Raw genomic sequence first — 12,808 nt, 5'->3', positions numbered from 1 at the left:
TCATTGAAAATGTTTTCTATAGTAAGTATTCTAAAAAAAAGTTTTTATCTAGACAACTTGGGCATAATGGACACTTGGTTTGTGTAATTTGCACATTGATGTATATTATTTCCTTGGCTGTTAAGATTAGAAAAATAAAAGTAGATTTATCATCCACGTCACTTAGATGTAATTATTATTCTAATTCATCCCTACTACTACCAATGTTGTCAATAGTCAATGGTTTTTTCCTTTTTCCTTGGTAAGTTTTGCCTATTTGTTTGTCATATTTTTCTTTCCCATGGCCTTTTCTGTTCATTCAGCAAATTCTTTTATCAGTTAGTTTTAAACAGGTGTGTTGGTGACTGCCATGCTTTTGGTTCTTTTGCAGTTGGTAGTATTTTATTTCTGGTGTAACATTCTGACTTACCTTTTCTATTCTAGTTGACCTGGGTTCTACAAGCATTGAATAAACGTCTGCTTATGAATACCCAATCTTTCCTCACTGAACCAACCACTTCGCAAACTGGCAAACCAGTGAGAGTTCAAGTGGGAAGAAGAGCACAACTCAGCATTCACGAACATCAAAGAATCCATTTGTGACTCATTATCATTCCTTGATCCAACATCAGGAAACATCAAGCTCCAAGTCGATGCTTTGAAGTTCGGCCTTGGGGCTACTATTCTTCAGAACGGAAAAACTGTATCCTTTGCATCAAGATTGCTTAATCACACTGAGCAAAATTATTCACAGATAGAAAAAGAATTATACGCTATCCTCTTCAGCTGCCTGCATTATCATCAGTACCTGTATGGCCTGAAATTCATCGTTGTGTCCGACCACAAACCTCTGCAAGTCGTCCTAAACCGCCCAATTTTGAAGTCGTCACCTAGGCTGCAGTGGATGTTACTGAAAATCCAGCCATATGATTTTACAGTGATATTTCGCCCTGGTAAAGAAATTCCTGTTGCCGACGCCCTATCCCGCTTATATCTCCCTGAAGAGGATACAGAAACGCAAATGGAGATTGAATCGTACGTGCACTCTGTGATGACGCTTCTCCCAATAAGCCTGGACAGGCTTAAAAAGCTAAAAGAAGAGACAGCAGCTGATCATCAATTGGTTGAGCTCACTAAGACTATCCAAAGTGGCTGGCCCGAATCTAAAAGGTCCATTCCCACAAACATACTCCCATTTTGGAACGTCAGACACAAGTTAACAGTCATAGACCAGATCATATTGAAAGGCGATCGTTTGGTCATTCCAAAAAATTCCAGCAAGAACATCCTAGACCGCATCCATTCATCACACCTGGGAATTGAAAAGACTAAGCAACGAGCTCGCTCTATTGTGTTCTGGCCAGGTATGACAAAGGATGTTGAAGAACATATCAGACACTGCTATGCGTGTACCAAATATCAAAACTCGAATCAAAAGGAGCCGTTGTTACCTCATGATATCCCTCGCCTACCTTGGGAGAAGATCGGTTGTGATCTGTTCTACAAGAGTGGAGAATATTACCTCATCACCGTCAACTATTACAGCCAGTTTTTCGAGGTTGATAGAGTCGGTAGCAATGCATACGCCCATCAAATTGTATCATGTTTGAAGAAACAATTTGCATGGTATAGAATCCCTAGCGTCCTCGTCTCCGATAATGGTCTGCAATTCACATCAGCTCTATTTCAGAAGTTCATAAAAGACTGGGAAATAGCTCACAAGACTTCATTGCCAAACTTTCCGCAGTCAAACGGACTTGCGGAAAGGACAGTACAGACTGCCAAGGATATCCTTACTAAGACTGATCTCACAGGAGACGATTTCGAGTTGGCCATACTCGAATACAGGAACACACCGGTCGATGGACTGGCATCCCCAGCCCAGATACTGATGAGCAGAAACTTGAGATCGATAGTTCCTTGCACTGGAGAACTACTCTCCCCAAAAATCGTTCATCATGGCGAGTCCGTGCAGAACCGAAAAAAGAAACAATCACGCCAAAGGAAATACCACGACAGGCAGTCAAAAAAACTAAAACCCCTCCAAGTCAGCCAACCAATTCAAGCCCAAATCCAGGGTAAGACATGGCAGTCTGGTACAATCGTGAGAGCAGACAAGCATCCCAGATCATACATAATCGAGACGAATGAAGGAGGAAACTATCAGCGAAACAGGCGTCACATAAAGGTGCTCTGCCATTCAAACAGGTCACCTGATGCTGCTGAAGCCCTGGAAACCCCACATGGTGAATCTAAGGGAAACCTACATGCCGAAGCTCTTACCTCGTCACCCATAACTGCGTTTGCTGCTCTCACCCCTCCACCTAAAACGCCTGATCTAAACTCACGGCCGACTTCCCATAATCTTAGTCCAGCATTCCATACGCCAATACCTGTACCAAGCACAAGTCACGCGACCCACGCGGACCTACAGGGTGCTCTGTATTCAACCCGTTCAGATCGATGCGTAAAGCCTGTAAAGAAACTTAACCTGTAAATGTAAAGAAACCATAGTGTGAGTGTAGTAGAGGTGAACTAGAGAAGTGATCCAAGTGCCTTATCGTATATGAAGTATGTATGAGAGTACGAAAAGTGAGCCAAGCGCCTTCTCGTATTCTAAGAGTTAAGACTGCTAATCGTAGAGGTGAAATAGAGAAGTGACCCAAGTGCCTTATTGTATTATGAAGTATGTATGAGAGAAAGAAAAGTGTTAGAAAAGTGAGTTAAGCGCCTTCTCGTATTCTAAGAGTGAAGACCACTTATCAAAAGAATTGGTATGGTGATGCATGCCTAATTAAAGTGGGGTGGATTAGTTATGGAATAGTGTTATTTGTTGGTAATATATAGTATGGTTTTTGTACCAGCTCACTAGTTTGGAAAAGAGGAAGGATGTAACATTCTGACTTACCTTTTCTATTCTAGTTGACCTGGGTTCTACAAGCATTGAATAAACGTCTGCTTACGAATCAACCGACTTTTTACACTGGCATTGGCTTTAGGGTGGCTTTAGGGAATCTATTCAAGGGAGATATCTGGGCATACAGGCATTTCTGCTGGTAATTCTGAATATTAATTAGAAGATGTGCTTGGTTAAGACAGATCTTTTTTTAAGAAGGACTAAAACCAGGAACAGCTAGTTCTGCACAATCAGAGACTTAGTAGCTCAAGAATTAGTCATCATTAAAAACTTCATGGTTGAAGGGATAGACTCCAGAAACTGTAAAGCTGGGCTGAATATTTTGTGGTGTAAAAGCCAATGCAAAGGTATTGCTAAGCAGTTGTGTAATATTATTAATCTTGATGAGCAGAACAGGATGGCTAAGCATCTACACATCAGTAGCACTATTGTAGTAAGCTTTAGTAGCTTAAAGATAGATTGATCCAGGAGCTGAAGCTTGTTACTTCTTTGTGTTGAGAACATAAGGTTTACAATTCCATTTTGATTTAGCATGTTCTAGTTATTCTGGACTAATATAGCTCCCATGGTTGCCCATGATCAGTATGACCTTTGAGGCAACATAACATAGTTTTTGCTCTTCAAAGAGTTTTAGAAATCCTGTAAATTTTTCAAAAGTTGTGGACACTAACCTCATCCAAACATATGAATTAGTGACTATACTGCTTTATAAGGGTCTTCCTGTCAACATGATTCTTCTTGATCTGTCCAAAGCATTCAATAAGGTTTGTCATGAATTCCTCATAATCAAACTGAAGGCTGTTGGTGTCAAAGAAGGTGTTGTACAGTGGATTATGGGCTTCCTCTCTGAAATATCACAGAGTGTCAGAGTTTTTGATTCACAAGGAACTCCTCATTTCTCTTCTCCCACAACTGTATTAAGTGGCATACCCCAGGGCACTATTCTTGGACCAACACTTTTCAACTTCTATGTCAATAATCTACCCACCCTTTTTTCAAATCTTATTACCCTTTATGCTGATGACTCAAAACTAGTTGGAAAAGCGGCTACTCCCTCTGACCAGCAATCAATTCAAACAGATCTTGGCAGTCTAGGAAGATGGGCTAATAAGTGGCTCCTTACTTTTAATGTTGACAAATGCCATGTCATCCATTTTGGCAAACACAATAAGCATCATAAGTATTTCCTTCAAGACAACTCCCTTCTGCTATTTTGGATGAAAGAGATATTGGGGTTATTGCTGATCACCAGTTAAAGTTTAGCAGTCATGCTAAGTCTGCTTCATCTTTTGCAAATAAATCCCTTGGTATCATAAAAAGAATCATCTCTAGCCAACACCCAAGAGTTTTTATGAAGTTATATAAGGTGTTTGTACGACCACGTTTGGAGGTTAGAATGTCATTGGCAGCCCCTTTTTTTTAAAAAAAAGACGTTGCTTGAGGAGCGTCAGACCACTAAGATGGTTAGCAGTGTGGATAAATCTCCATACAAAGAAAGACTACATCGTTTGAAGCTGCCAACACTGAGATACCAAAGGAAAAGGGGTAATATGATTTTAACCAGGAAAACCCTTTCTAAAAATACCCTTCCCAGGCTCTTTGCACAGTCCTTGCATTCTGGTACTAGAGGATATTCAATGAAATTCCCCATGCAGCATTCCACGAGTAGACATAGAAGTCATCTCTTCAGCCAAAGAGTCATCAACCTGTGGAATCAACTATCTGAGGAAACAGTTTCTGCAACTTCAACTGACATGATCAAGTCCCAACTTGATAAGGAATGGCTCTGCCAGGAGTTCCTTTACAATTGGGAAGCTGCAGAGTCTAGATCAACAACCACAATCTACACCAAATGAATTTTTTTTATCAGTGGAGCATCACAAGGATGGAAAATCCTTATATCGCTCTAAGCTGCAATTTAAGGTAATTTTTAAGGTAAGACCATAAAGGGGAAATGCTACAACTATAGCATTAACATCACAACATACTGTTACAAGTTCATCCCTCTTGGCTGATATCAGTTCTTCAATTTCCTTAGCACCTCTTGGAGCTATCGCTTTCATAGAATTCTGCAGAGTTTTTAGTAGTAGTAGGTCAGTTTTGTCAATATTTAATAAAATATTTATTTCGAGTTTTCCGCTTCTAGTACAGATGAGTAGTTGTCAAAAAACTAATTGATTTTTGTTTTATTGCACATTTTTGCCTGAGTAATGCTTGTAGCCTGAGGAGCACAGGTAGACACAACTGGGTTTTATATTTGCCAAATAAAATTCCAAATTTGTGCTCTCAGAACTGAATTTGCAAGCCAAGAAACAGAAGTCATTAACTATGTGCCTCTACCATTAATGCCACATATTTTGGCTATAAAGAATGTTAAAACTAGGATTCACCGGGAGTGCATGGGAATGAAGTGTGGGGGGTGAATATAGAGTGTATATTTCCAAATTGCCTGTGGTGAATACTTGGATTATCCTTACTTTCAGGCACTCAGCAAAATCTTTCTTTTTACTGTTCTTTCTATTGGAATAATTAAACATAATTTTCCAGTTAGAAATCAGAACAAAGATTTTGAATTACTTTTAGCAAAGGCTTTAATTAGCTTGATTAGAATATCTAGCACAGAAAGGGCCATCTATGCTCTTAATTTTGTCTTAACATCTAAAGGTAAAATACTGGGGAAATTGAAAAAGTTTAAACTATAAAGGGTGTCTCAAGAGAGGGAAGGGAGGCTTTGTATTATGGAAGAAAGAATTTTCGTGATCATTTTGTGTCTAAGGGCTCTGTTTTGGGGATGGTAGTTAATAATTGGGTTTTGGGCAATTGAGTCTTCCCACAATTTGTTTTCTGTTATACTAATGAGCAAGTAGCAGTTTTAATTAGGTCTGAGATGTTGTCATCAGTCTCATTGTTCTTCACAAGAGTCAGCTTCTTTTCATTTATAGGCCTAATACAAGATCCAAAATAGAAAAGACTATTGTTACAATTGGGGTCAATAAAAGAATTCAGTAGGCCTACCAGATAAATTATAATTAAAACTGGAAAGATGTTTCAATGATAAACAAAAATGGTAGCTTCCTCCAAAAGGGGGTGAAGGTGGTCAAATCAAGTGCTGCATTTCTTTTGTTTTTTTTTTGGTATTTTTATCATCTACCTTAGATTAAGAGAATTTTGATTCCTATCTATAGCATCATGCAATAGGAAAATATCAATATTTGGGAAATTGCAGAATATAAAAGCAGTGCTACCATGAAATTACTGGTAGAATTCCCGCCTTTGTGAAGCATCCTGATCTGAGGAATAATAGAAGCAGCAAAACACAATCAAATTGAAAGGACAGGCAAGACTTTGGGTTGTAAACTTACTCAAATGACCTCATCATAATCTGAAAGATTTGGCTATGAATCAGTTTAGGGGAAAGAATCATGTACAGATAGTAATATTCCTACTGCCTTTTTTCCGAGAGAATGGTTATGAAGACAAAGTGCTATTAGTTTGTAGTGGCTATTAGTTTACTATGCATAATGACTCAGTGCTTGGACTTCTGTTATGGCAGTTACATCAATATTATACACCCAAGCTTGGGCTCCAAGTTCAGTCGTTTGTTTGAAATTCAGACTTTCAGCAATCATAACAAGGGACTTACAGAAAGTGAAGTGATTGCTGAAATGAGCAGTTTTTATGGCACTTGCTATTAACCAAGTGACATAGCAATCACAAATTCTGTCGGTCTGTCTGTCAGTCCTGGTTTTGCTACTGTAGGCACTTCCAGGTAAGCTAGGACGATGAAATTTGGCAGGTGTATCAGGGACCGGACCAAATTAAATTAGAAATAGTCTTTTTCCCGATTTGACTATCTGGGGGGTGGGCGGGGGGCCCATTAATTTGGAAAAAATGGAAAAATTGAAGTACTTTTAACTTACAAACGGTTGATCAAATCTTAATGAAATTTGATGTTTGGAAGGATATCGTATCTCAGAGCTGTTATTTTAAATCTCGACCAGATCTGATGACATTGGGGGAGGGTGATTTGGGAGGGGGAAACCTAAAATCTTGGAAAACACTTAGAGTGGAGGGATTGGGATGAAACTTGGTGGGAAAAATAAACACAATTCCTAGATACATGATTGACATAACCGGAACGGATCTGCTCTCTTTGGGGTAGTAGGGGGGGGGGGGGTTAATTCTGAAAAATTAGAAAAAATGAGGTATTTTAACTTACGAACGGGTGATCGGATCTCAATGAAATTTGACATTTAGAAGGATATCGTGTCTCAGAGCTCTTGTTTTAAATCCCGACCGGATCTGGTGACATTGGGGGGTGGGGAGTTTGGAGGGGGAACCTAAAAAATACTTAGAGTGGAGGGATTGAGATGAAACTTGGTGGGAAAAATAAACACTAGTCCTAGATACATGATTGAAATAATTGGAACGGATCCGATCTCTTTGGGGTAGTTGGGGGGAGGGGGGGGGTAATTCTGAAAAATCAGAAAAATGAGGTATTTTTTACTTATGAATGGGTGATCAGATCTCAATGAAATTTGATATTTAGAAGGATATCGTATTTCAGAGCTCTTATTTTAAATCTCGACCGGATCTGGTGACGTTGGGGAGGGAGTTGGGAGGGGGAAACCTAAAATCTTGGAAAAAACAGAGTGGAGGGATTGGGATGAAACTTGGTGGAAAAAAAAGCAAAAGTCCTAGATACATGATTGACATAACCGGAACGGATCCGCTCTCTTTGTTATAGTTGGGGGGAGGGTTAATTCTGAAAAATTAGAAAAAATGAGGTACTTTTAACTTACAAACGGGTGATTGGATCTCAATGAAATTTGATGTTTAGAAGGATATCGTGTCTCAAAGCTCTTATTTTATATCCTGACCGGATCTGGTGACATTGGGGGGAGTTTGGGGTGCTGGAACCTTAAATCATGGAAAACGCTTAGATTGGAGGGATTGGGATGAAACTTGGTGGGAAAAATAAGTAGAAGTCTTAGATACGTGATTTACATAATTGGAACGGATCCGCTCTATTGGGGGGAGGGGGGTTAATTCTTAAAAATTAGAAAAAATGATGTATTTTTAACTTACGAAGGAGTGATCGGATCTTCATGAAACTTCATATTTAAAAGGACCTCGTAACTCAGATCTCTTATTTTAAATCTCAACCGGATCCAGCGCCATTGGGGGGTCAGTTTGGGGGGGGGCGGAAATCTTAGAAAATACTTAAAGCGGAGAGATCAGGATGAAACTGGATGGGAAGAATAAAAACCTGTCTAAGATACTTGACTCACATAACCGGACCGGATCTGCTCTCTTTGGTGTAGTTGGGCTGGGGGGGGGGATAGTTTTGAAAATTGAGGTATTTGTAACTTACGAAAGGATGACCAGATTTTAATGAAATTTGATATTTAGAAGGATCTTGTGATTTAAAGCTCTAATTTTAAATTCCGACCAGATCCTGTGACATTGGGGGGAGTTGGAGGGGGAAACCGGAATTCTTGGAAAACATGGAAATTGGGGTATTTTTATCTTACGAATAGGTGATCGGATCTTCATGGAATTTGATATTTAGAAGGAATTAATGTCTCAGAGCTCTAATTTCAAATTCCGACCAGATCTTTTGACATTGGGGGGAGTTGGAGGGGGAAATCTTGGAAAGCACTTGGAGTGGAAGAACCGGGATGAAGCTTGGTGGATAGAATAAGCAAATGTCCTTGATAGTTGATTGATGTAACCGTACTGGATTCGCTCTCTTTGGGGGAGTTGGGGGGAGGGGTTCAGTGATTTGGCGATTTTGATGCTTCTGGACGTGCTAGGACGATGAAAATTGGTAGGTTTGTCAGGGAGCTGCACAAATTGACTTTATAAAGTCGTTTTCCCAGATTCGATCATCTGGGGGGCTAAAGGGAGAGGAAAATTAGAAAGAATTAAGTATTCATAACTTACGAGTGGGTGATCGGATCTTAATGCATTTTGATATTTAGAAGGACATCGTGACTCAGAGCTTTTATTTTAAATCCTGACCGGCATTAAGCCGCTGATTTTCTTTTTAAATCAATCTATTGATTCTTAGAATTTTGTTAGAGCTCATACCATATGAGCTCTTGGCTCTTCTTGCCTCGTTACAAGTGCCATATGAGCTCTTAGCTCTTGTGTTTTTGGTAATTGTGGGTCCCAGATGGGATATAGATTTCTGCCTTGCATGGAAAGTCTTTGATAAGAGAACTTGGGTATGTTGATTTATCTCTGGTAAAAGTTGGGTAAGTTTTGGTCTGATCTGATACCTCTGATGAGGAGCAGTGTAAGTTTTCATGGGTGGTACTGAGAGTAGATCAGGGGTCAACAAAAATAGTGGATGTGCCCTTAGTCTCCTTGTGCTGTTGTAGGAATGTCACGTATTTGTGATTGTTTCTATTGATAGCCTGTAGCTGCTTGTGCAGTTACAAGGTATTTGATAGGCCTTTTTTTTAAATTGCTACTTTTTTTTCAGTTAATGTGATTCATAACATGAGGCTGTTATACAAACAACGGCCAGAGTTATATAGGTATATATATATATATATATATATATATATATATATATATATATATATATATATATATATATATATATATATATATATAATTATATAAATATTCTATAATATTTATATAATTATGTAAGTATAATATATATATATATATAATTCTAGCTTCTGTTTTCCCCCATGTATATATGTATATACATCCAGTCTGATGATAATTCTCAGGATGTGAGGGCAATAAGATACAGCGAAAATTTTTCTGGAAGTTGTGAATGTTATGGATTTAAAATAATTGATTTTTCTGTGTACCAGTTACATTATTTGTTAAAGTAGTAGGGCAAAGTTCCTGAAAAATTTGTCCTTAATAAAATCTAACTTTTTTGAAGTATTTGGTTCTAAGCAAATAACTAGAACATAATTAACTAAGGAAATGACATCCTTTAGCTTGGCGATAATTAGAATTAAAGGATAATTAATAGGATAACTAATTATAGGATAATTAGAATTAAAGTGAACATATCTGTTGCGTTTTGTAGGCTTTGTTTAAACTGAAAAATCATATTTATCAGTAGTATAGGTTACTGAGACATATTGAAAACAAATTTTGCCATTTTTCTGTGCATCTTAGTGTGAACTGGAGAATGTTGTTGTGACAGCTAAGATGCTGAAAAAAAATTGTGCAGTTTATCTTCACTGTAAGTTCTTGGCTGAAATGGCATCAGCCATTAAATGTCCTTATAATATGTGATTCATGAAATACAGCTCTACCCTCCCAGAGGCTAACTAGCTCTTTTACCACAATTTAACCTCTTAGCAGACATGGTCAAGTATTACTTTATTCTTAGTATCACTGAAAAAATTTACAATTGTTAACTTCTTCTTTTACGCTCTTTCAGGTATCTCTTCAAGAGATTTTTCTGATGGAAAGTCAATTGTTAATGTGTTTGACAGATCAGCAAAGAATCTACAAAGGCAAAGATCTGCTTCAATGGAAAACAGTCATGTATATGACTATTTGAAAGAAGAGGTACTCTTTCATTAGTCAAGATATGTTATAGCCTTCTGATTAATTGGCATTTCAACATTTTGTGTCTTGCTACAGTGCGGGACAATATTGTAGATAAGATACAAATCTCTATGCTTCCAGCTTTATTTACCATACCTGGAAACAAAGAAAGGGTAATTTATAACCTCATTAACAAATGTAGTGGATCCTCCCTCCTGAGTATGTTTTGAAAATCTTGAAAAAATGTTATTTTGGCTTTTAGACCCTCTCGTGAGAAAGCTCCTTTGAAATATCCCCCTTTCCTTTGCTAAAACTGTGATTACGTCCTTCTTTTACTCTAGCTGTTGTTTCCTGTAGCCATAAGATAGTGTATTTTAGTGAAAAAACTGCTTACTATGAGTTTTTGGCTCTATAACTTTTATTAATGTTTATTTGTCTGAAAAAAATGTAAATTTATGTATTTATATTTTGTCTCTTTTCAGTTTAATCTGATGGGTATAAAAACCCGATTTGATGAAAATTTCTGATTCTTTGTTTGTTCATGGAATTCTTTCTCATCCCATATTTCCCTGGGTTTTAGCATCTAAGTATATCTTGCAGGAGCTCCTGGGATTGGTTCCAGAAAATTCCGCCAAGAAACTAGAAAATTTTAACCATAACGTCGTATAGAAACAAAAAGTACTCGACTGAGATCGTCACAGTCCTTTTTTTTATGCTAACATTTGCAGACTAGGCTATTTGAAAATTATAGAGAAATTATCTAAAGCTCATTCGAGAAACAATGCTCATATCTATGGGTTTTTGTATTGTTATCGCCTGAGTAAATTGTCAAATGACACCAACAGCGTAATTATTTGATACCATTTTTAAAGTAAAAAATGCTAAAAAATTCACATAATACACAATTGAAATCGCCATTGTTGGCAATCCTTAATTGGATGTTTATAGTCTTCCGTTATAGTTGTAGTTATAGCTACAGTCTAGTAAAGAGCAAACCATGGCCTGCACTAATTGAATTTTCTAAATGTATATTCATAGAAATTGTCAAGTGTAAAAATTTTCTAACTGACGCTAAAGTGAAAATTGTTGCTATTATATGGATTTGATAGAAGAGCCGTTCTTAATTATGGTAACATATTTTTAGAATTTCAAAAAGTTAGATGCTAGACTACTTCAAGTTGACATAAAATGGATACCATTGAAATCACCGTCGTCAAAAACACTTGGTTTGGGGTCTATTCCAAGAAACATCGTACTCTAGCATAGTACTTTCCTGGCACGAGTATCCAGCCTGTACCAAGCTACTGGAAAACCTTAGAAATTGACTAAGGACTCGTTCAAAAGCTAATGCATACATTTACGTGATTTTTAGAAATTGGCCTTTATAAGTAACTGATCGAAGCGTTAAATAGATGTACGTATAGCATATTTAGGGCCTATGTCTAGAATAGAGAAAGCTAGAACCTTGGCTAAACCCTCTTTACATAGGTGGTTATACGGAAAATTGCAGAAATTGGTACAACCTCGATTGAGCACCAAGCCCCAAATTTTACAGTACCTTATATCAGAATGTTTTTTGCTACATTCTAAAGAAAACTCAAATTGATTTTTTTCTGGTATTATTACCTAAACTTACTTATAAGTTTATTGTGTATTTTCAAAAACTTGAAACGTGAAAAAATAGCATCTTAAGTAAAGATTTTTGGAAATAAAGAGTGAAATGGAAACCCAAAATGGATTTTTTAGTATGCACAGATGAATCCCCCCTTCCATATTTTCACCCGATCCCCTCGCCAGAATTTCAAAAAAAACTTTTTGTGGGGGGTATTTTAATTTAAAAATACCAATTTGTGCACTTTCATTGAAAAAATGGCAAAGTCTCTTGTAGATTTTGAAAAATCCTTTTTATCACTGTTTCTACTAAATTTTCTTGGATCGACGCCGCTGTCTTCAGACTTTTAGGAATTAAAATCATACTTCAAACAAAAATCTAGTCTGATACACAGGAAATTTTCATCAATACTTACTTATATTTAAGTTCATTTCGTTTCAAAAGGTGCTATGTGTCCCCCTCTCCCAACAATTCGTGTTCCTGGAAAATTCCTCCGCGCAGAAAATTCCCCCTTAAAAAAATATCCTCCCGCGGAAATTAACCTCCACATGCAAAATGGAGTAGTTAGAGAGAAAGTACAAAATGGGTGCCTCGAAATGTCGATCAGATGTACTAAGGGGTGTCAATAGATGTTTCCTTCAGATGTCAATAGATATTTCCTTCAGATGTACTAAGGGGTGTCACCAGATGTCTGCCTTTTCAATGATTCTTTTTCCATTATTACCTAAATTGCACAGAGAGTATTCTGTAAAGTGTATTGTGTATTTTCA

General features: G+C 37.5%; 1 protein-coding gene across 1 annotated transcript in view; it reads left to right on the top strand.

Moving 5' to 3' along the window:
• LOC136032332 (arginine-hydroxylase NDUFAF5, mitochondrial-like) overlaps positions 1-12,808 on the top strand; it is a 45,889-nt gene that overhangs the window by 1,727 nt on the left and 31,354 nt on the right. Inside the window, exon 2 of the mRNA XM_065712649.1 lies at positions 10,317-10,447. Within this exon, the coding sequence (XP_065568721.1) occupies positions 10,317-10,447 (131 nt within the window). The remainder of the gene's footprint in view (positions 1-10,316; positions 10,448-12,808) is intronic.

Source organism: Artemia franciscana, chromosome 1 (genome assembly GCF_032884065.1).
Source record: "Artemia franciscana chromosome 1, ASM3288406v1, whole genome shotgun sequence".
Classification (NCBI taxonomy): Eukaryota; Metazoa; Arthropoda; class Branchiopoda; order Anostraca; family Artemiidae; genus Artemia; species Artemia franciscana.
The sequence above is the reverse complement of the archived record's forward strand: the minus strand, read 5'-3'. Positions and strand labels throughout refer to the sequence as shown.